The 22179-nt window shown below is 50.0% G+C and overlaps 1 protein-coding gene across 7 annotated transcripts in view; it reads right to left on the minus strand.

The window, feature by feature from the left end:
- The window catches only part of BCAS1 (brain enriched myelin associated protein 1), a 98600-nt gene extending 80592 nt beyond the window's left edge, over positions 1–18008 (minus strand). For 5 of the 7 annotated variants that reach the window (XM_043883410.1, XM_043883409.1, XM_043883411.1 and 2 more), the window contains exons 1-3: positions 17857–18008; positions 4708–4784; positions 3379–3457 (exon numbers count right to left, since the gene is read on the minus strand). In XM_043883410.1, the coding sequence (XP_043739345.1) occupies positions 3379–3457; positions 4708–4779 (151 nt within the window). In that variant the 5' untranslated portion in view covers positions 4780–4784; positions 17857–18008. The remainder of the gene's footprint in view (positions 1–3378; positions 3458–4707; positions 4785–17856) is intronic. The other 2 variants (XM_043883413.1, XM_043883412.1) reach the window with 1 other exon arrangement.
- Between the last annotated feature and the right edge of the window lie 4171 nt (positions 18009–22179).

The raw sequence follows: 22179 nt of genomic DNA on the forward strand, positions 1-22179 counted from the left end.
GAGAGAACAAGAGAGGGGACTGTCTCGATTTCCAACGTTTTGTTCCCATGTTCTTCCGTCTGACACTCTCCTCACCCTTGTGCCCCATATTAAAAATAGGGTCCAAAAAAATAGAGGCACAACCTCAACAACAACAGTGACTGAATGACAACAAAGAAAACCGTTTCCGTAGGACACATTACATTGTCAGGGCCTCTGGATCCGTCGAGAACGTCGACAGTTTGCACGTTATAAAAACGATACGACTCTGCTTTCCAAGTGTGTGCATCTCAGCAGCCAGCTTCACACCCCTCTCACCGAAGCTGCTGCTGTGGGTTCAGTCCATTCCACGCACATCAAAGCAGACATCTGACTCACAGGTTGAAAGGCAGGAAGAGACTTGTGACTTTATCTCATCCTGTGGTTGCCAATCCTGCCTGTGCCTCTGAACCCTCTAGAAAAAGTTCAGCAGTTCAGACCCCCAGGGCTCAAGCAGAGGGTATTCTGGAAAGATGGGACCTGGGCACCTACGCTTTTAATAAGCAACCTAGGTAAGATACTGGGACATCATATAATAAGAAATATATATTTGGTCTTCATCCCTGTTCCTGGCACAGAGCTCCTCAAACTTATATTTGAGCCAAGAAGATGACTTTTGTTATTGATGACAAGCCAGCCCCTTTTAACCACATCTGAGTTTATGTTAATGAGGTGACTTTGGAAAAGCCCCTCTAAGGATGGGGCCCCGGTTGCCAGAGAAATAAGACATGCGATCAGAGGGCTAGGATTTCAGCTTCACCACCCCGGCCAGTCTTGCAGGAGGGGAGAGTGGCTGAAAACTGAGCTCCAGCATCAATAGCCAGCGATTTAATCAAGCGCGCCTCCGTAATGAAGCCTTCGCAAACGTCTCTGAAGAACAGGGTTCAGACTGCTTCCGGGTTGATGAGCAGGGGGAGGTTCTGGACCGTGGCTTGTCCAGAGAAAGCACGGACGCTCCCCTGCCCCCAGGGTCCCCTCCCCCGCCTCCCCATCACCTCCTCCATCTGCCGTCGTCGCTGAGTTGTATCCTCTTAGAATAAACTGGTGACCTAGTAAGGGGCTTCCCTGGTGGCTGAGCGTAAAGAATCTGCCTGCCAATGCAGGAGACATGGGTGCAATCCCTGGGTCGGCAAGATCCCCTGGAGAAGGGAACGGCAACCCAGTCCAGTATTCTGGCCTGGGAAGTGCCATAGACAGGAGCCTGGGGGACCTCAGTCCAGGGGGCCGCAGAGGATTGGACAGGACTGAGCAGCGACCGTCTAGCAAGCACATCGCTCTCCGGTGCCCTGTGAGCCGTTCTGGCAAATGATTGCACCTGAGGGGGCAGTCGTGGGAACCTCTGGTCTGTGGCCGAGCAGGACAGACGTTGTGGGTAACCTGGGGACTCCCCACTTGCCATCGGCAACTTTAGTGGGAGGTAGTCTTATGATACTGAGCCCATAACCGGTGGGAGCCGATGCTAACTCTTGGTAAACGGTGTCAGAACTGAACCGAACTGTGGGACACCCAGCTGGTGTCACAGAACCCCTTGGTATGGAAAACCCACACAACTGCCGTCAGATGTGGTGTGAGCAGCAGAGCGTGGACAGGGGAGACAGAGCAGTTTCTTCTCTCACATGAGGAAATTCTAAAGCTTCTGGAAGCAGGGCTGTGATTCATCTCACTGTTCAGTGAAGCCCAGAGCTCATGCAAATGACAGCAGCCACAACCGTCGTGGAGTCATAAAGCTAACACGTACGGAGCACTCACCACGGGCCACGGAAATGTGTGCTTTTATCATATCTGAGACTTAGCTTGTAGTCACTGTTTTTATCCCACTTCTGGGACAAGGAAGCCGAGGTTCAGAGAGGCTAAGTAACTGGCTCAAGGTCACACAGCTGGTAGGTGGCAAAACCAGCAGTTTGATTCCAGAGTTCTTACCCTCAACCACTGGGATACCCTGACTCTTATAGAATTTATTGGTATTTTTACACAGTAGAACTCAGTCACTTCTGATGCTTGGAATTTATAGCCTTGTTGTTGTTTAGTCGCTCAGTCGTGTCCGATTCTGTGTGACCCCGTGGACTGTAGCCCACCAGACTCCTGTCTATGGAATTTCCCAGGCAAGAATATTGGAGTGGATTGCCATTTCCTTCTCCAGGGATCTTCCTGACCCAGGGATCAAACCCGCATCTCCTGCCTCTCCTGCACTGGCAGATTCTTTACCACTGAGCCACCAGGGAAGCCCTAATAGCCTTATACTCCAGAATAAAATCAAATAGATAAGTACATTTTCCAGTTTCAACACTGCCCTCTGCTGTCTTCTATATTTCACTTGTTTCTTTGGAATTCCAAAGTGCTCGGTAATAAGTAAAATACTTGGTGAAGGATCACCTTGAGTCCTCTCAGCAATTCCATGAGATAGGTATCATTATCCCCACTTTACAGATGGGAAAACTGAGGCTTAGAAAGCCACATGACTTGCTCCAGGTCCCACAGCCAGTAAGTTGCAGGGCAGGGGTTTTAACTTTGGTCTGCTGGACTCCAAAGAGACCTGGCTCCCAGTGTTTCTATTCTGTTGCTTTTCACTTATTGCCGTAAATCCTCAGACTCTTCCAGACATCACACACACCCAAGAGAGACGAGTACTGTTAAGAGCTGAATTGCTGAGACGATGGAGTTCCTACGACCTCACTTGGAAACAGGGTCTCTGCAGAGGACCAAGTTAAGACGAGGCTGGGGCTGTGCCCAACCCCACGTCCCTGTGTCCGTACAAAAGGGAGAGGCTTGGACCCAGAGACAGATGCTCATAGAAGGAAGATGCTGGGAAACCAAGGAGGAGTGCTGCGTCAAAGCCAAAGAGTGTCTGAGGCCACCAGGAGTCAGAGCAGAGGCAGGGGACAGTCCTTTTTATTTAAAAAGACTTTTTTGTTTGATGTGGACCAATTTTTTAAGTCTTTATTGAATTTGTTACAATATTGCTTCTGTTTTTTGTTTTGGTTTTTTGGTCATGAGGCATGGGGGAGTCTTAGCTCCCCGACCAGGGATGAACCTGCCACCTCTGTGTTGGAAGGTGAAGTCTTAACTACTGGACCACCAGGGAAGGCCCCAGGGAACGGATTTTTTCACACACAGATCTCTCAGACGATCCCGACCTTGCCTACACCCTGAGTTCCAACTTCCAGCCCCAACACGGTGAGACGGTACATTCCCGTTGCGTAAGCCGTCCGCCCTGCGGAGCTGCGTTTGCAGGCCCAGGAACGACACGCGTGCCTTCCACGCGGCTTCAGCGCCGGCATCTGTTTCGCCATCAGCAGGGCCAGCAGCCCTTCCCCGCCCGCGTCTCCACCCCCAGGACGAGTAGTCCGCCGGGACACTCACCTTCCTCGTAGGGTTGCACCGGGCGGGCGGATATCATGACCGGCAGGCCGTTTTGACCACACGCGTCCCCAGACGCGGCCTGGAACAGAACGTGTGGCAATATTAGACAAGTCTTGGATGAGAAAAATCAGAAAAACTCAGGAAAGAAACTCAAGGCCACAGGGGCACCTCACAAAATAAAGTCTCCACTTCTAGAAACCACCCCGCTTTCTATCACGCCTCAGTGAAACGAAAACCCTGATCTAAAGCACTGGATTCCCGGGCTGACGAGAGCTCTGCATGGTCTATGCCTGCGTTCAGCCAGCCCCGCGAGCCCGGGCAGGACAGACCCCTCCGCACAGGTGGGACTCCCGGGCAAACGGGGGCGCTGGTGCGACTGGTGAGGGGACAAGAGCGTGTCGGGCTGGGCGGTTAACCACACCCCAGGGTCCCGCACGCGGGCACAGCCTCCAGGCCACACTCTCCTCAGATTCAGGAAGTTGCCCTTTGCTATTTTTCTGTTCCACGCCCACCCCCTCCATCGAGCTGTTGAGACCCCTTTCCAATTTTAGGTCACTGCTGGATTATTTTCTCTTCTGTTATTTATTGCTGACATTTAAAAAGACTACACACATATATGTAGGCATATATGTACATATATATACACATACAGATATACTCACATGGAAAGAAAAAAGATTGCAAAAAAGAATGTGTTACCCGATGTCATTTTCGTAATAAATGATACCGCTCGTAGTTGGCGTTAACTTAATATTGATTATACGCTAAGTACTCTGCGTATCTCACCTTATTTTGCTAACACTATTAGTAGTGTAATATATGTTAATAAGTGCAGAGAGAGAAAAAAAAGCTAAGAGACTAAATACCCATCTTTTGGAAGACTTTTCTTTACTTTATATTTTTGTAACGGTTTTGTTTAAAAGAAGCTTGTGTTTGGAAGTTCCCTGGATACCAGAGTTGTGATGACCAAGAAACATCTCCAGATATTGCCGGTGGCGAGGCAGAACCACCCACGGTTGAGAACCACCGGTCCAGACCCACCTGCACCTGTACATCGGATGGATGGGAATCATCACCATGGAGACTCAGGTTCCATGGGCCCCCATCCCTGCGATTTCTTGTTCCCTGGGCCTTGAGTGGGGCCCTAAGAGCCTCCATTTTTAACAGCTCCTCGGTGGGGTCTGAAGGTTTGCGTCCCACTGAGCAACCCCCCAGAGCAGCAGCGGCCGCATAGCTTGCCCTGAGGAGCCCTGGGCAGGCTCCTCCTTCTGCCGTCATCCCGACCCTCCCGACCAATAGCTAATGACGCAGGGACTGTAAGGACACCACCTTGTGAGTGTCTGCTTCCGGGTCATTCTCTTGGTCTTCAACTCTTTGGGGAACACTCATTTGGTTACCCATTGTTCCTGCAACAGAGAAGAAGAGAGAGACACAGGGAAAATTAAAACCCAAGAGAAATGGGAGTCTCACTTCTGCCTATAAAACTAAGATGCAGAGACCTGCCCAGTCACTGTGGGAGTATTATCACAAGCACCAGGGAGACCAATTGCTCATGTCTGTTTTGAGGAATGAGGGAAGATTTGGGGCTCATGAATTCAACAGAACTAAAGTCAAACGCAGGAGCTTCACTGGTGGTCCAGTGGTTAGAACTCCACACTTGAGGTGCAGGGGGCACAGATTCCATCCCTGGTTGGGGAGCTAAGATCCCACAAGCTGTGTGGTGTGGGGGAAAAAAAAAAAGTGTAATAAAGATTTGGGTAGTTTAGTCGCTAAGTCGTGTCCAACTCTTGCAACCTCATGGACTATAGCCCGCCAGGCTCCTCTGTCCATGGGATTCTCCAGGCAAGAATACTGGAGTGGGTTGCAGTTTCCTTCTCCAGAATAGAGTTTGGGGACCTGAAAAAGAGTAGATACATGTGTGTGTGTGACTGATTCCCTCCTGCACAGCAGGAGGGAACACGACATTGTAGAGCAGCTACACGCCCATCAACTTTCTCACAATTTCATTATTTGTTTTAGGCTCTGCTGGGTCTCTGTTGCTGCACGGGCTGTCCTCCAGCTGTGATGCCCCGGCTCCTCCCTGCAGTGACTTCTCGTGTGGGAAGCGTGGGCTCTGGGGCACGCAGGCGTCAGCAGCTCGTGGGCCGGGTACGTTCAGCCCCCTGTCTCTGGGCAGGCTCCGTAGTTGCGGCACACAGGCGCAGCTGCTCTGGGGCGTGCGGGATCTTCCTGGACCAGGGATGGAACTTGCGTTCCCTGCATTGGCAGGCGGGTTCTTTACCGCTGAGCTGCTAGGGAAGACCCCTAAAATTTCTTTAAAATGCAGTCCCAATTTTCAACTGCTTTTCATTTCTGGGGGAATGTTATCATATGAAAAGCATATTCCACGTAGATATAATTTTCTTCCTTCTTGGCCAGTCGCAGCTATTAGATCAAGGAGATTTTAGAATAGGGACAGTTAAAATGACACATATAATTTTCAATAGTCTCTGATCCTCAAACTAAATTAAATCCTATGTTAAAACCTCTTGTAGCACAGGCATTTTTTCATAGCACTTAGCACTATGTGTAATTATATCTCTATTTGGCTATATTTCATTCATTTATTGATTCAACAAATGTACACTGAACACCAGCCCTGCGCCATATGCTGAAGCAGACATGAATTAAACAGATGAGCCCCTTTGACTTCATGGAGTTGAAATCTGTTGGGTGGACGGAGAATAACAAAGAGACAGTAAATACACAAATCAAGCCACGTCCCATAGCTCAAGGCAGCACGTGCAGTGGTGTTGAGCATAGACCCGGAACGGGACAACCTGGGCTTGAAGGCTCTCCCTGCCCCTCACTGCTGTGTGTCCTTGGATGAGTTAATTAGCCTCTCTGTGCCTCAGAGGGCCGCTACAAGTACACAATGAGTTAATGCTTGTGAAGTGGTTAGAACGATGCATGACTCTTCATGAGCAGTATAGAAGTGTTTGTTAATCCAAACACATAGGGTTCAAGGCTATGAACAAAAACGTAATATGTAATATGTCTATTATTATATATGAACATTAAAGGGGGCACACAAGAGGGCAGGAAGCGGCAGCGCTGGATAGGATGGTTCTGGGATGAAGTACAACTGATCCAGACTTAACTCTGAGGGCAATGCAGAACATTTATCTTCCATCTCCCCTCCCCATTAGCTGTAAGCACCATGAGGGCAGGGACTGTCTCTCTTTACCCACCATTATATCTCAGCACTGCGTCTGCACTGATCAGGTGTCAAATGATTACTTATTAGTTGAGTGGAGGGAATAATTATTAGTAACAATCCCTCACCCCGCAGCACTGAACTAGGCCCTAAACCCTTCTAGAGCCTCGTGACAGCACTGATGACGATAGTTCACAGCTGTCCACACGTCCTCAGCTCCAAACACTGTTTTCCAAGAGTGCGTCCTGGGCCGTCTCGTGTGGCCCTGCACGCCCGCGTGAAACGGGGGTCACCATCATGTCACTCTAGCCGAGAGGAAGCTGAGTCACAAGGAGGTAAAGTCACTTTCCAAAGGTCAGCTGGCTAGAGACGGCAGAGGGAGACGCCTGCACGGGCTGCCTGTGCCCCAGCCTCTGAACGTCCCCACAGAATTCCCTTCCCCGTGGAAAGGAGGGGATCGAGCCTCCCGAACGCACACATCCGGAGAAAGGCCGCGTGAGGTCTTGACCCAGAGGATGTCTGCTTCCAGAGGTGCGGCTCTTTCAGTCCCTCTAAGCTGCCTTACTAGTTAAAAGCTGCTTTTTTCACGCACATAAGTGATTCCAATGTAGCCCTTCTCCAAAGACCTGGCTCCTGACTCTTGGAATAATAGCCAGGGGTTTTAATTCCTGGCCAAACGCAGTCAATGCATCTCCAAGGATTTCCATGGGAGGAGGCTTGAGTAATCAGAAATTTGGGAGGCCATAAAAGGGCTTTCTTGGGGGAACCTGGTAGATATCAGAATTGGGATTTTATATATAAAATAACAACAGGGCATTACAACAGGTAATAAAGCTGAGCAGTGCTAAAACATACAGGACCCCTGTTATGTTGCAATATTTTTTATTTATAAAATCCAAGATATCCACACTCCCAATAGGCCATCACTTCATCTATAAATGGGATACTATGAAAATAATACTGCATATTCAAGGCCAGGGTCAGCAAATGACAGCTGGGGAACAAATCCAGTCCGCCGCCTGTTTTAGGCTGGCCTATGTGCTAAGAATGGGTTTTACACTTATAAAGGGTTGGGGAAAAAAATCAGAAGAATCATAGATTGTGACACATGAGAATTATATGAAATTCAAATTGTGGTATCCATAAATAAAATTCTTTTGGAAGACAGCCATGCCCATTCATTTATCTATAGTCTACCTACAGCTGCTTTCATGGACTGAGGCAGAGTTGAGGAGTTTCAATAGAGACCATATGGCCTGCAAAGCCTAAGATATTTATTGTCTGGCCTTTTCTAGAAAGTTTATAGGTTTTGCTTAACATCAGCCTCGGTAACATATACTCATTTTGCAAACAATGAGATTGAAGCAGCTGAGAGATTAAGTGTTGCCCAAATTAAGACTGACCAGGAACTGAACCCACTGTGTATAAAAATAATGACAACTCTAGCAACCATAGTAATGATGAGACAGTAATAGTAGGAGCTTCTCTGGCGGCTCAGTGGTAGAGAACCCGCCTGCCGGTGCAGGAGACACAGATCTGATCCCTGGGCCAGGAAGGTCCCACGTGCCACGGAGCAGCTAAGCCCGAGCCCCACAGCTGCTGCAGCCTAGGCTTTAGGGCCGGGGAGCATCAACTCCCGAGCTCACGGGCTGCAGCTCCTGGAGCCCTCACCCCCGAGAGCCCAAGCTCTGCATCACGAGGAGCCACTGCAGTGAGAAGTGCGTGCGCCCCACCTGGAGAGCAGGCCCCTCCGGGGAACCTGAGAAATGCTTCACACAGCTACAGAGGCACCCAGCGCAGCTTCAGTAAATAACATCATGTTTGAAAGACGGTGATATTAATAATGGCCTTGACCAGACGGATCTTTGCTGGCAAAGTGATGTCTCTGCTTTTTCATATGCTGTCTAGGTTGGTCATAACTTTCCTTCCAAGGAGAAAGCGTCTTTTAGTTTCATGGCTGCAGTCACCATCTGCAGTGATTTTGGAGCCCCAAAAAATAAAGTCTGACGCTGTTTCCACTGTTTCCCCATCTATTTCCCATGAAGTGATGGGACCAGATGCCATGATCTTTGTTTTCTGAATGTTGAGCTTTAAGCCAACTTTTTCACTCTCCTCTTTCACTTTCATCAACAGGCTCTTTAGTTCCTCTTCACTTTCTGCCATAAGGGTGGTGTCATCTGCATATCTGAGGTTATTGATATTTCTCCTGGCAATCTTGATTCCAGCTTGTGCTTCTTCCAGCTCAGCATTTCTCATGATGTACTCTGCATATAAGTTAAATAAGCAGAGTGACAATATACAGCCTAGACGTACTCCTTTTCCTATTTGGAATCAGTCTGTTATTCCATGTCCAATTCTAACTTGCTTCCTGACCTGCATATAGGTTTCTCAAGATGCAAGTCAGGTGGTCTGGTATTCCCATCTCTTTCAGAATTTTCCACAGTTTATTGTGATCCACACACTCAAAGGCTTTGGGATAGTCAATAAAGCAGAAATAGATGTTTTTCTGGAACGCTCTTGCTTTTTTGATGATCCAGTGAATGTTGGCAATTTGATCTCTGGCTCCTCTGCCTTTTCTAAAGCCAGCTTGAACATATGGAAGTTCATGGTTCATGTATTGCTGAAGCCTGGCTTGGAGAATTTTGAACATTACTTTACTAGCGTGTGAGATGAGTGCAATTGTGCGGTAGTTTGAGCATTCTTTGGGATTGCCTTTCTTAGGGATTGAAGTGAAAACTGACCTTTTCCAGTTCTGTGGCCACTGCTGAGTTTTCCAAATTTGCTGGCATATTGAGTGCAGCACTTTCACAGCATCATCTTTTAGGATTTGAAATAGCTCAACTGGAATTCCATCACCTCCACTAGCTTTGTTCGTAGTGATGCTTCCTAAGGCCCACTTGACTTCACATTCCAGGATGTCTGGCACTAGGTGAGTGATCACACCATCATGATTATCTGGGTCATGAAGATCTTTTTTGTACAGTTCTCCTGTGTATTGAATTGATGCTTTTGAACTGTGGTGTTAGAGAAGACTCTTGAGAGTCCCTTGGACTGCAAGGAGATCCAACCAGTCCATCCTAAAGGAGATCAGTCCTGGGTGTTCATTGGAAGGACTGATGCTGAAGCTGAAACTCCAATACTTTGGCCACCTGATGAGAAGAGCTGACTCATCTGAAAACACCCTGATGCTGGGAGGGATTGAGGGCAGGAGGAGAAGGGGATGACAGAGGATGAGATGGCTGGATGGCATCACCGACTCGATGGTCATGAGTTTGAGTAAACTCCGGGAGTTGGTGATGGACAGGGAGGCCTGGCGTGCTGCGATGCATGGGGTTGCAAAGAGTCAGACATGACTGAGCGACTGAACTGAACTGAATATTAATAATAATAATATTACGGTTTAGTTGCTAAGTCATGTGTTAGTCACTCAGTCATGTCTGACTCTTTGTGAACCTATGGACTGTAGCCCACCAGGCTCCTCTGTCCATGGGATTCTCCAGGCAAGGACACGGGAGTGGGTTGCCATGACCTCCTCCAGGGGATCTTCCTGACTCAGGCATCAACCTGTGTCTTCTGCTTTGGCAGGCGGATCATTTACTGCTGAGCCACCAGGGATGCCCCAATATAATAATAATAACAAATTTGGTGAGTGCTCATCACCTGCTGGGAAACTGTCCTGAGAGCTCCATGTGCCATAAATGAGTTCACTCCTCACAGCAAACCAACAAGGCATGTCAGTTCAGTTCAGTTGCTCAGTCGTGTCCGACTCTTTGCGACCCCATGAACCGCAGCACGCCAGGCCTCCTTGTCCATCACCAGCTCCTGGAATTTACCCAAACCCATGTCCATTGAGTCGGTGATGCCATCTAACCATCTCATCCTCAGTCGTCCCCTTCTCCTCCTGCCCCCAATCCCTCCCAGCATCAGGGACTTTTCCAATGAGTCAATTCTTCACATGAGGTGGCCAAAGTATTGGAGTTTCAGCTTCAGCATCAGTCCTTCCAATGAACACCCAGGACTGATCTGCTTTAGGATGGACTGGTTGGATCTCCTTGCAGTCCAAGGGGCTCTCAAGAGTCTTCTCCAACACCACAGTTCAAAAGCATCAGTTCTTCGGTGCTCAGCTTTCGTTATAGTCCAACCCTCACATCCATACATGACCACTGACTAAACCATAGCCTTGACTAGATGGACCTTTGTTGGCAAAGTGATGTCTCTGCTTTTTCATATGCTGTCTAGGTTGGTCATAACTTTCCTTCCAAGGAGTAAGTGTCTTTTAATTTCATGGCTGCAATCATCATCTGCCATGATTTTGGAACCCCCCAAAATAAAGTCAGCCACTGTTTCCACTGTTTCCCCATCTATTTCCCATGAAGTGATGGGACCAGATGCCATGATCTTAGTTTTCTGAATGTTGAGCTTTAAGCCAACTTTTTCACTCTCCTCTTTCACTTTCATCAAGAGGCTTTTCAGTTCCTCTTCACTTTCTGCCATAAGGGTGGTGTCATCTGCATATCTGAGGTTATCCTCTCAGAGGCGCTGGCTGAGAGGAGCTACCCCACGCCCGAGGTCAGGGGCAGCAGCGGAGAGGAACAAGGCAGAAGTATCATCATTCTAATTTTACAGATGAGAAAACGGAAATTCATAGGTTAAACGCCTCGACCAAGGGCACTTGCAAAAAATGTATACACAGTAGATGATGTCTCCATCTAAATCTAGCTTTTTACAAAATTAAAAATAACTTACCATTGGGCTTACAAACTTTCAAAGCTCCTATTATTCAATTTACATTTAATTCAATTTGGGAGCTAACTTCAATAAAAATGTTTGAGGTTATAAAAACATCTTTGCCCTGAGAGAGGTGTCAGGTGTGCAGATAGGAGAGAAACTTTCAACCCGCAAGAGTTTGGGTTCCGTATCCTGACCATTGCAGGTTTTAAGGTGCCTCTCAGGCAGTGTCAAGGCCAAATGGCCTGAAAGAAGGAAAACCCACTTGCACGTCTTTTGCGGGGACAACCTGGACTCAGATAACATTGGTTTCCGCCAGCAGTTACAACATACTTGTTGTGAAATTGCTTCCGCCTTTCAAATTTTGCGAGAGGCCAGATTTCCATGAGCCGAAAACAAAGGGTTACTGCCACCTATCGGTCAATGTCAGTATTGGCCGAAACAAACACACTGGGCCTGCAGCGCGTGTGCTCGGTCCTGTCCGACCCCGCGACCCCACGGACGGCAGCCCCCCAGTGAGGTCAAAATGTCCGGGGACATCAAAGGAAATGCTTTCACGTTTAGCGGTTAAGCCTTCCGTTAAAGGTCCGCAAGACCATGGCACGTCCTTTTGTGCCCCAAAGATGCTGCTGTTTTTAGTCGCTCAGTCGTCTTCCGACTCTGCGCGACCCCATGGACTGCAGCCCGCCAGGCTCCTCTGTCCATGGGATCCTCCAGGCAAGACACTGGAGTGGGCTGCCATGCCCTCCTCCAGGGGATCCTCCTGATCCAGGGATCGAACCTGCGTCTCCCACACTGCAGGCAGATTCTTTACCAGCTGAGGCCACCAGGGACGCCCGCCCCAAAGACGGTACAGCCAATGAGGCGGTAACGTTGATCACACCCGAGTGGGGACGTGCCAGCGCTGAGACCTCTAGGTGGAGAGCAGTGCAGTCAAATAAGGGCGCGGGCTCTGGGGACTAAACACCCAGGCGGGAGTCCCCACCCAGCCGCCCACTGAATGAGTGACAGCGGGCAAGTTACCCAGCCTCACGGGGCCTCAGTTTCCCCTTCTGTAAAATGGGGATAATAAGGGCACACACTCAAGAGGCTGCTGTGAGAGGTCAAGGCACCAGTAGACAGAAGCTGCCCCGAACAGGGTGTGGCACGCAGTGAAGGTGTACCCTGAAGCTGATCTTCATGGTTAGAAGTGTCACCATGATCCCCACTGATACTTTCAGAGTCGTCTGATACAATCGGCTAAAGAACTTGGCAGCACTGCTGATTTCCGTGATCATCTCACACAGTCAGCTAGGGATCCTGGATCTGTATTTTTAGCAAATGCACACAGGTATGGGGGACTGGGTTGGAGAGCAGCACCCAGGTTGTCCTGGGGATGAGGACATTCTGGGGAGGCAGAGCCATCCTGTTTTAGCCAGGAAAGCCCAGGCAAACCAGGATGAGTTGGTCACCATGAAAGCCATGTCAGGGACTCTGTGAGGCAGGAACCCTTTTTATCCCCATTTAGCAGATGGCAAAACTGAGGCTGCAAGTGGTCCAGACTGGACCATTCCTGTCTGTGATGAAGTTTCCTCCAGTCTCCAACAGAGGAGAAGAATAAATCAGGTGATGCATTTTTTTCCATCAAGAAAAACATTCTTTGAAAGAGCTAGGTTTTTATTTTGGAAAAAAAAAAAATGAAGGTGACATCAAAATGCCCTTTCGTGACCTGATGGTGTGCATTGTTTTGTTCTTATGAATGTCCTTAAATCTGACATTAAACACAAGTCTCCATATGGCAGAGAGGTTTGTTTTTGAAATTAGACTCAAGGGCCTAGTATTCGGAGAACGTGGGCCAAGTCTTTGGCTGGGGGTCATTCAGATGAGAAAGTCTCCTTACTTCTCCTTTTCCCACCTCTGTTACTGAGGCCAGTCTTCAAACTGTTACACATTCCAATCCCCATGGGAGATTTTAGTCCCCGTGTCCAGGCCCCCGCCAGACCCATTCCATCAGAACCCCTGGCTGGGGCCTGGGCATCAGAATATTTTCGAGATCTCCAGGTGACTTCCACGACGGCAAGGGCTAAGAGGTGCCATCCTGGACATTTTGGGGGAGTAAGGTTCACTTGGGCCAGGGACTCCCCCAGATGCTGACTCCCCTGGTACGTGGAACCAGGGTCCGGATTCTCAGAGAGAGGAAGGGCTTTGGCTTTAAAGGTCCACAAATCACAGCCAGCTCAGGGAACCTGAAAATGTTTGCAACCCTTTCAAAGCACTCTTTTTTGGGGGGGCCAAACTGTCCATGTGGCATGCAGGATTTGTTTCCTGACCCAGGATCGAACCCAGGGCATGGTAGTGATGGTGACAAGTCCTAACTACTAGGCCAGTAAGGAACTCCTGAGGGGGGCATTCTTATTGTCCCCATTTTACAGATGCATCACCTGAGTCCAGAGAGCCTGAACTCCTGGTCTAAGATCATACTGTGAGCTGAACTATGTCCTCCTCCAAAGTGACATGTCAAAACCCTAACCCAGCATGACTGTATTTAGAGATAGATTAGAGGAAGTTATAGGGGTGGAGCTCTAATCCTAAGGATTAGCAGCCTTATAAGAGAAGACACCCAAGAACTTGCTTCCTCTCTCTATTATGTGAGGACCCCACAAGAGGGCAGAGGTGTGAGGGCTGCAAGCGAGGAAAAGCACTTCCACCAAAGCCAGAATTAGTTAGGATCTTCATCTTGGATTTATTAGCCTCTTGGGTTGTGGGAAAACAAATATCTGTTGTTCAAGTCACCCAGTCTATGGGTTGTTTGTTTGTTTGTTTTGTTACACAGCTTGAGCTGACTAATACAGATCATCAGCTAGTAAGAGGGAGCATCAGGGCTTAACCCTTAGCAGCCTGGCTCCACAGTTCAAGCTCTAAACTTTTCCTTACTCTTACTGTCTCCTCTGCCATATAAGTTATGCTAAATTTTATTAAGTATTTGCATATAATGTAATACAACATACACTATAAAATACTTATTGCATTTCTATTTTTGCAATGAGAAATCAAAATCATAACTAGTCAAGGAATACGGCCAGATCTAAAGTGAATAAAAAATTGAAAAGTCATCAATAATCTTTGTAAAGATTTAGCCCAAGGGCTTGGCAGCAGTCAGATGAGAAAAATGTTAGTTCTTACTGTTTATTTCTCTTCTTAGTGTTGTAATCACATCAGCTCTGTTTTGACCCACAAGTGAATTCGCCATTCTGGAAAGTTTCCTTTGGATTTCTCCTTTTTTACTCCGGTGACTGGTGTTCAGGCGGCCTCATTTAATGTAATTAATCAATTAATCAATTTTAGAGCGTTTTAACTGAATGACTTTGACATGTCACATTTATAAGTTTAAGGTGCAACATGTTTTACTTTGATACATTTATATATTGTAATATGGTTGCCAATACAATGATATTTACCACATGATGCAGTTAAATGTCTGTATTCATTTCCTGTGGCCTCAATCTCTAAGCTACTACTCCTTACAAGTTCCTTCCCTTAAACACTCTTATCCCCGCCCACCCTTCCACCACTGACTCTTCATTTAGTTAAAAGTTAACAATGTCCTCCTTCTCCAAACAGATCAAACACCAAAGGTGGTACCAGCTGCCTTAGAGAAAGAGCATTTCTGCAGCAGCCTTGCCGGCAGTTAAATGACTGTCAGATGGAGGAGGAGGTCCTCAAAGGGCGCAGTGATGACAGAATTAGTCACTGGGTAAACGGAAACACCTTTGATCAATGCAGTGGAATGTAGGTAAACTGGAGGCCCTTCTCACCACCCCTGAGGGTGGTGCCCACAGGAGCAGGCTGGCATGCCCAGCAGAACAAGCCCTCTGCCCACAGCTCCAAAGACAGGGTCGAGGTGAGTGAAGAGAACAGATGTGCCAGGCCCCACGGCCCTGCACCACCCGTGGCCCCCGGCTCCGTGCTGGAGCTCGGGCTGCTGTGTGCAGAGGCTGAAGGCCGGTCCTCTGCACCCCCAGCCCTGCGCCCCGAGCCCCGGTGTGGGGGTCAGGGGGAGGGGCTCCTCATCAGGGTGCTACTGAGTGTGTGAGGCAGTCTGGGAACTGAGGTGCTGCTATTGGAATCCTTCACCATCGCTGTTCCTGGAAGGCTCGGAGCTCAGTGTCTTGTCCCGAGTGTTGCCCCAAACATCTTTAGGCTGGTAGTGATAACAGGCAACATTAGCCGCAGCCTCACTATGAGCTCGGCAGGGTCAGGAGTGGGGCGGGGCAGGAGAGGCGTCCGGGCGCAAAATGCAAGGAGGCGTCCCCTTCAAGGTTGGGCAGGTACGGTGGGCGCCTCAGAGTGAGTGCCTGCCGGCATTGCCCCTGCAAGCTGCCCAGGGCTGGGCACTCGACTCACGCTCTCCCCGTTTTCTCTCACAGCGGCCTGTCATTCCCCCATCATGCAGATAAGGAGACTGCGGCTTGACGATGCAAGCCCTTCACCCCAAGAATGTAAACCCCTTGGGGGTAGGTACCCCACCTATCCTGCTTGCACAGAGTGTGCCCTGATTTAATGGATGAAGGAGTGTAAGGTAACCCTGATCAGACAGAAAGTTCTAGTGAGGCAGAGCTCAGGTTGAACCTGGTTCCATGGGACTCAGGCACTCAGACCCTTCAGGCTGCCCAGCCCAGCTCTGGGCGGCAGGAGAAGCTGCTGACACGGTGACCCTCCACGGATGTTTAAGCCGCCAGCGGCTCGGGCGGGCCTGCAGCAGCAGCCCCCGCCGCCCTCCCGGGCCGTTCCCAAACCTCTTTGTGCGTCCCCATCGTCATCAGAAGCCTGAAGCACATGCCTTTCCCTACAAAGACAACCCTTCCTGAGTTTCAGAACCCTCTGGGAAAAAACAGCAACCCTGATTTGGGACTCCTTCAACTGAAAACCATATTCACAGGGCCCTCCCTTGGTTTTTATTTAGGGGCAGAGCAAGGATCTATATGAATTCCCAGGTGGCTCATTGGTAAAGAATCTGCTTACCAATGCAGGAGATGCAGGTTCAATCCCTGGGTCTGAGAGATTCCCCTGGAGAAGGAAATGGCAACCCTCTCCAGGATTCTTCCCTGGGAAATCCCATGGACAGAAGAGCCTGGCGGGGTACAGTCCATGGGGTCGCAAAGAGTTGGACATAACTGAGTGATGGAGCGCGCACACACACTCACACCAGGATCCATTCCCTCCAGGCCTCCAAGGCAGCTCAACTCTAGCAGGGCATGATGAGAGTGGGGTCAGACGCCTCCTGGTGCAAAATTTAAGGGGGCACCAGAAAACTCAGCCATCAAGATAAATTTTATATATATATATATATACACACACACACATATATATATTTCAATAATATATTATCTTAAAAACACCAGAATTAATGCTGGGACTGATTCTTCACAAAATATGTGGTTACTTGGTTCATTGTGGATGTTTTTGCATTCATTGAAAATTTTAAAAATATTGCTTTAAAAAATAATTTATCTCAAAGATGGAGTTTTTTTTGGTGTCTCTGAAATTCTGCCCCCAAGGAGAGGATAGAGCCTCACTCATCTCACTGAAGTCGGCTCTGATGGGAGCCCAGTTCCCTTCCATGGATCCAGGAGTCCCTCCCCACCCCTCCCCAACCTCATTTCCTAATGTCACACGGAGATGACAACAACAAGAAAAATAAGAGCTAATACTCATTGAGCACGTCAGTAGGTGTCCCCTGCCTGGGTCCCCTCAGCTCTCGTGGATGTCACTTTGATCTTGAGACTATTAACTTGCCTGTTTCACAGATGAAGACACTAAAGCTCAGAAAGTGAAGTCACCCACCCCAGGGCGCCCAGCTGGTCAGTGGCGGGGCTGAGACTGGCTCGGGCATCAGAAGGGCTCCAGACCAGCTGGTCTCTCATCACCAGGGCTGTTCACAGCAGTAAGTGGAATTTCTGAGGGCAGTGCAGATTCTGGAGTCTGCTGCTGGGATCTGAACCCTGCAGGTGCCTCCAGGGGAGGTCTTGAATGTTAAATAAGAATTTATGTCAAGAGCCAGATTCACCAAAGTCCCTGGGGGAGTCCTTCTCCCTGTCTCCCTCACCTCCTTAGGCACTGCCCCTGGACACAGACTCCAAGCTGGCTCTGAGTTCTGACGGTGGTCCCCCAAGCATGCAGCATACCCCTCCATCTGCTGACTTCCCCCCCATTCACCTCCATCCGCTGACTTCCCCCCATACCCCTCCATCCGCTGACTTTCCCCCCAAGTTTACACTTGAAATGACACATAACAGGTCCATGCAAACAGGAGTTATTTCTGCTGTTGTGAACTCAACACTGCCCACATTATCACTGAATCCTTGTATCCTTTTAGGTAGGGCTGTCTTTGGGTCCATTTCACAGATGGTGAAACTGAGGCCCTCACAGACCCAACGCCACTCCGTGACTCACTGGCAGAGCAGGGTCAAGCTCAACCCTCTCTGGCCTCTGGCTTCTACAGTTCATCATCTGCAAATAACAAATAACGAAGAACAAGCCCTCCGGCCACGCTGAAGAGCTCTGGACGCAGTTACCTGCCAGCCCCGTGGGAACGCCTGCTGTCCTCGGTGCCTCCTGGAGCTGCGTCCGTGTGGAGCGCCGTGAGTCCAGCTGCCGCTGCCCAGGGCCAGGCTGCCAGCTGAGCCGGGCCCCTTGCCCTTTGCTTCCTCGTCCGGAGCCCGCTGGCTGAATACACAGAGCAGGCAAACACAAGCCTGGGTGGAGCCGCCCCTCCTGGACCGCCCTGGAGGAGCAGGTTCTCTTCCTGGATCCGGGCTGGCCTCGCCTCTCCAGGGGAACCCGAGCTCCCGATTGCTCTTGTGCGGACGCCTCCCTGGCACCACGAGCGTCCTGCCCTCACCGGCTGCGTCCACTCGGGCTGACCGGGCAGCTCGCTCCCTTCCCCAGTGACCACGGGGCCTGGGGAAAGCCGGGAAAACACGTTCTGTGAGGTCGTGCAGTTCTGCCTGCCTTTCACCTTCATTCTTTCTGGAACACCACCGAAGGGGGAGGAACAGCATCTCACCCCCCACAGCCTCCGGTCAGGCAAACATCCCTCCCTGAGGCCCGCGGGTGCCGGAAAGCAGGCAACCGAAGGTGGTGTGCTGCTCTGGAGACAGAGCCTGGCACTGGAAAGGGCACTGTTCTTCTCTGCAAGCTAGAAATTCAAGACAGGCCATCTAATGTATTTAGTTCCAGCAAGGATGCTTACTCCGGCATCTTAGAAAGACACATGCAGGACAGTAGGAGAGCCTGAATACAAAGATAACGAGGGACTTCTTGGCGGTCCAGCGGCTAAGACTCCACACTTCCAAGGTAAGGGGCACAGGTTTGATCCCTGGTCCAGGAAGTAAGGTCCCATAGGCCACACAGTCAAAACAAAAGCAAAATCGTTGGCCATGCTGGTTATGCAGCTCTGCAACTATACCAAAAATCACTGCATTGTGCAAGTAAAGCAAGTGAATGGTATGGTGTGTAAATTATAACTCAATTTTTAAATTTTTAAAAAGGATAACAAACGAAGGCATCACCGACTCAATGGACGTGAGTTTGAGCAAGCTCCGGGAGTTGGTAATGGACAGGGAAGCCTGGCGTGCTGCAGTCCATGGGGTCGCAAAAAATCAGACACGACTGAGCGACTGAACTGAACGGAACTGAACAAAAGAAAATAGAGACATGAGAGTGGGTGTACTGAACGGGACTCAGACCACCGGCCAGTGTGTGTGTGGGTTTATAAACGGGGCTAAGACCATTGGTAAGTGTGTGTGTGGGTTTATAAACTTGCTCAGATGTGGGTTTGAGCTTCCTAACAGCCTGTGCAAAATGGGAAACATGATGAGTTATGTTAGTCAGTGTTCTTGAGAAAACATTCCAGAGAAATAAAACCAGTAATTATTGTGGCTTTACTCATTAATATATACATCCCAGCAACCATCATGAATGCTTGTCAAGCACCAGCTATATACAGGCCTATGCTTGGAGGCCCTGCCCCCACCTGCCCAGGCCCATTGTAATTAAGCACAGAGTACTGCAAATAAACAGTCACAGAGTGGGATCCTCATCACGAAACAAAAGCTGAGGCTGCTAGGAGGCAGAAGCAGGGAGAGCTAGAGAAGGCGCCTTTCAGAAAGCCCCATTTAAGGAACAGAAACACTGTTGAAATAAATACTGAATTCACAACTGGATGCGCCATAATTAGGTCTATAAACTGGATTCCAGCTCCGCACTGTACCTTTAAATCTGGAAGGTAATAAGCCCGATTGCCAAGTAGTCACCAGGCGTGCACAGCATGCCCACACAGACAAAAGCACAGAGTCAGGCGGCCTGTGGGGCGAGGGCCTGGGCTCCCGGACCCCAGGCCCACGGCGGACCCCAGGCCCACAGAGGGCCCCAGGCTCACGGTGGACCCCAGGCTCACGGCGGACCCCAGGCTCACGGTGGACCCCAGGCACCCCAGGCCCACAGTGGACCCCAGGCCCACAGAGGGCCCCAGGCTCACACCTGACCCCAGGCTCACACCTGACCCCAGGCTCACGGTGGACCCCAGGCACCCCAGGCCCACAGTGGACCCCAGGCCCACCAGAGGGCCCCAGGCTCACACCTGACCCCAGGCTCACACCTGACCCCAGGCCCACGGCGGACCCCAGGCCCACGGTGGACCCCAGGCACCCCAGGCCCACAGTGGACCCCAGGCCCACCAGAGGGCCCCAGGCTCACACCTGACCCCAGGCTCACACCTGACCCCAGGCTCACGGTGGACCCCAGGCACCCCAGGCCCACGGCGGACCCCAGGCCCACCAGAGGGCCCCAGGCTCACACCTGACCCCAGGCTCACACCTGACCCCAGGCCCACGGCGGACCCCAGGCCCACGGTGGACCCCAGGCTCACGGCGGACCCTAAGCTCACAGTGGACCCTAGGCTCACCCCATGCCTGACCAGCTGCTGAGTGGGAGCCAGCGGCTCGCTCTCCCCCAGCCCTCGGTCTCTTCCGCCCCTCCTGGCTATGGGTGCTTTTGTGTTTATCGTGTGCTGGGTTTTGTGTCTCTGACGCCCAGCTCCCTGCAGAGCAGGGTTCCCGCTCCCTGCCGCAGAGGAGGAGCTCAGCAAGCCGTCTCTGAATGGACCGGCTCCCCCATCGTTATTTGTGACAGGCAGTGCCCTGTGGATGGCGTCTTACCACGAAGAAGCATCATCTAGGCAGGGAGCGTGTCTGGTCTATCATAGACCCTCCCCGAGTGTTACTGAGGAGTGGTCCCATGGGCAAGGCTGGCTCAGTGATGGGCAGGACCTCATGCAAGAGGAAAATCCAGAGACCCTTGTTCTAAAAGCATGAAATAGTGCTGGGAGGGGTGCTATAGGGCTTCCCCATGGTGCAGTGGTAAAGTATCTGCCTGCCAATGCAGGAGACACAGGAGACTAGGGTTTCATCCCTGGGTCAGGGAGATCTGCTGGAGGAGGAAATGGCAACCCACTCCAGTCTTCTTGCCTGGGGAATCCCATGGACGGAGGAGCCTGGCGGGCTACAGTCCATGGAGTCGCAGAGTTGGACATGGCTGAGCACGCATGCAGAGGTTCTAAAACAGAAAGCAAAAAAAAAAAAAATAAAATAAATAAAACAGAAAGCATTTTCCTTTCTCCCACAGCCTCTCACTATGTGTTATGTATTTTACTTACTATTCTAAGCCATTCTAGGTAAAGCAAAATGGAGATTTTCAGTTATTAGCCTGAGTTTTACCATTCAATTTTCTACCATGCAATATTGGTTTTAAATGCAATGAACTCCTTCTCAGAATACCCCAATTCACACAACTCATATTCCTTTTTTACTAAAACAGAGTAAATGCCACACAGGCGGACTCGATCGTAGACGTTGCTTCGAGGCACTCACGCACTGTACCTGCACCGTCTGCTCTCAGCTGGCTGAGGAGTCAGGGCAGGTTGGGGGGAAAAGAAGCCACTGGCTGCTTCATCTTTCCTCCTCTTAGCCGTCCCTGCAGGGAGGGGGCATGAGGGAGAAGGGGTACCGTGGGTTCTGCTGTTTGCGCTTCTTAGAACTCACGGCCTTCTTTCTGCTCTGAGATCGTTTCCGATTATGAATGGACACCGAGGCTGCTCAGGCTGCCAGGGCCCCTGCAAGCTCGGTTGCAGCCGTGACACACTTCACTTCTACTCACCCTGAGGCTGCTAGACGCCCCCCGCCAGGGTCCACGGGGACCTCCGGCCCGTGGGCGCCATGGAGACCTGTGAACGGGCAGCAACCAGCAGTGGGCGTGGGCACGGCATGTCCTTCCTGCCCTCACGCACTGCCCCTTTGCCATCAGGCTTTTTAAAAGACTCTTATTTTTTAGCTTCACAGCTAAAAAATTTATTCCTCCCACCCTCTCCTTCCCCCGCTGTGTCCACAGGCCCTTTCTCTATGTTACAGTTCACTCTTGATGTTATATCTTCTACGGGTTTGGGCAAATGTACAGTGACATATGTCTGCCACTGAAGTGTCATACAGGATAATGTCACTGTCCTAAAGACCTTCTGTGTTCTGCCTATTCATCCCTCCTTCCCCTAAACCTTGGGAAACTGTTCATCTTTTTAATATCTCCATAGTTTTCCTTTTCCCAGGACGTCACATAGTTGGAAATACAGTTTGCAGCCTTTTTCAGATGGGCTTCCTTCACTTTGAAATATGCATGTAAGTTTCCTCCATGTCTTTTCGTGGCTTGCTAGCTCATTTCTTTCTGGCTCTGGATAATATTCCATTGTCTGGATATGCCAGTTTATTTATCCATTCACCTTCTGAAGGACATCTTAGTGACTTTCAAGTTTTGGCCATTATACACATCCACATTCAGGTATTTGTGTG

Source organism: Cervus elaphus, chromosome 23 (genome assembly GCF_910594005.1).
Source record: "Cervus elaphus chromosome 23, mCerEla1.1, whole genome shotgun sequence".
Taxonomy (NCBI): Eukaryota; Metazoa; Chordata; class Mammalia; order Artiodactyla; family Cervidae; genus Cervus; species Cervus elaphus.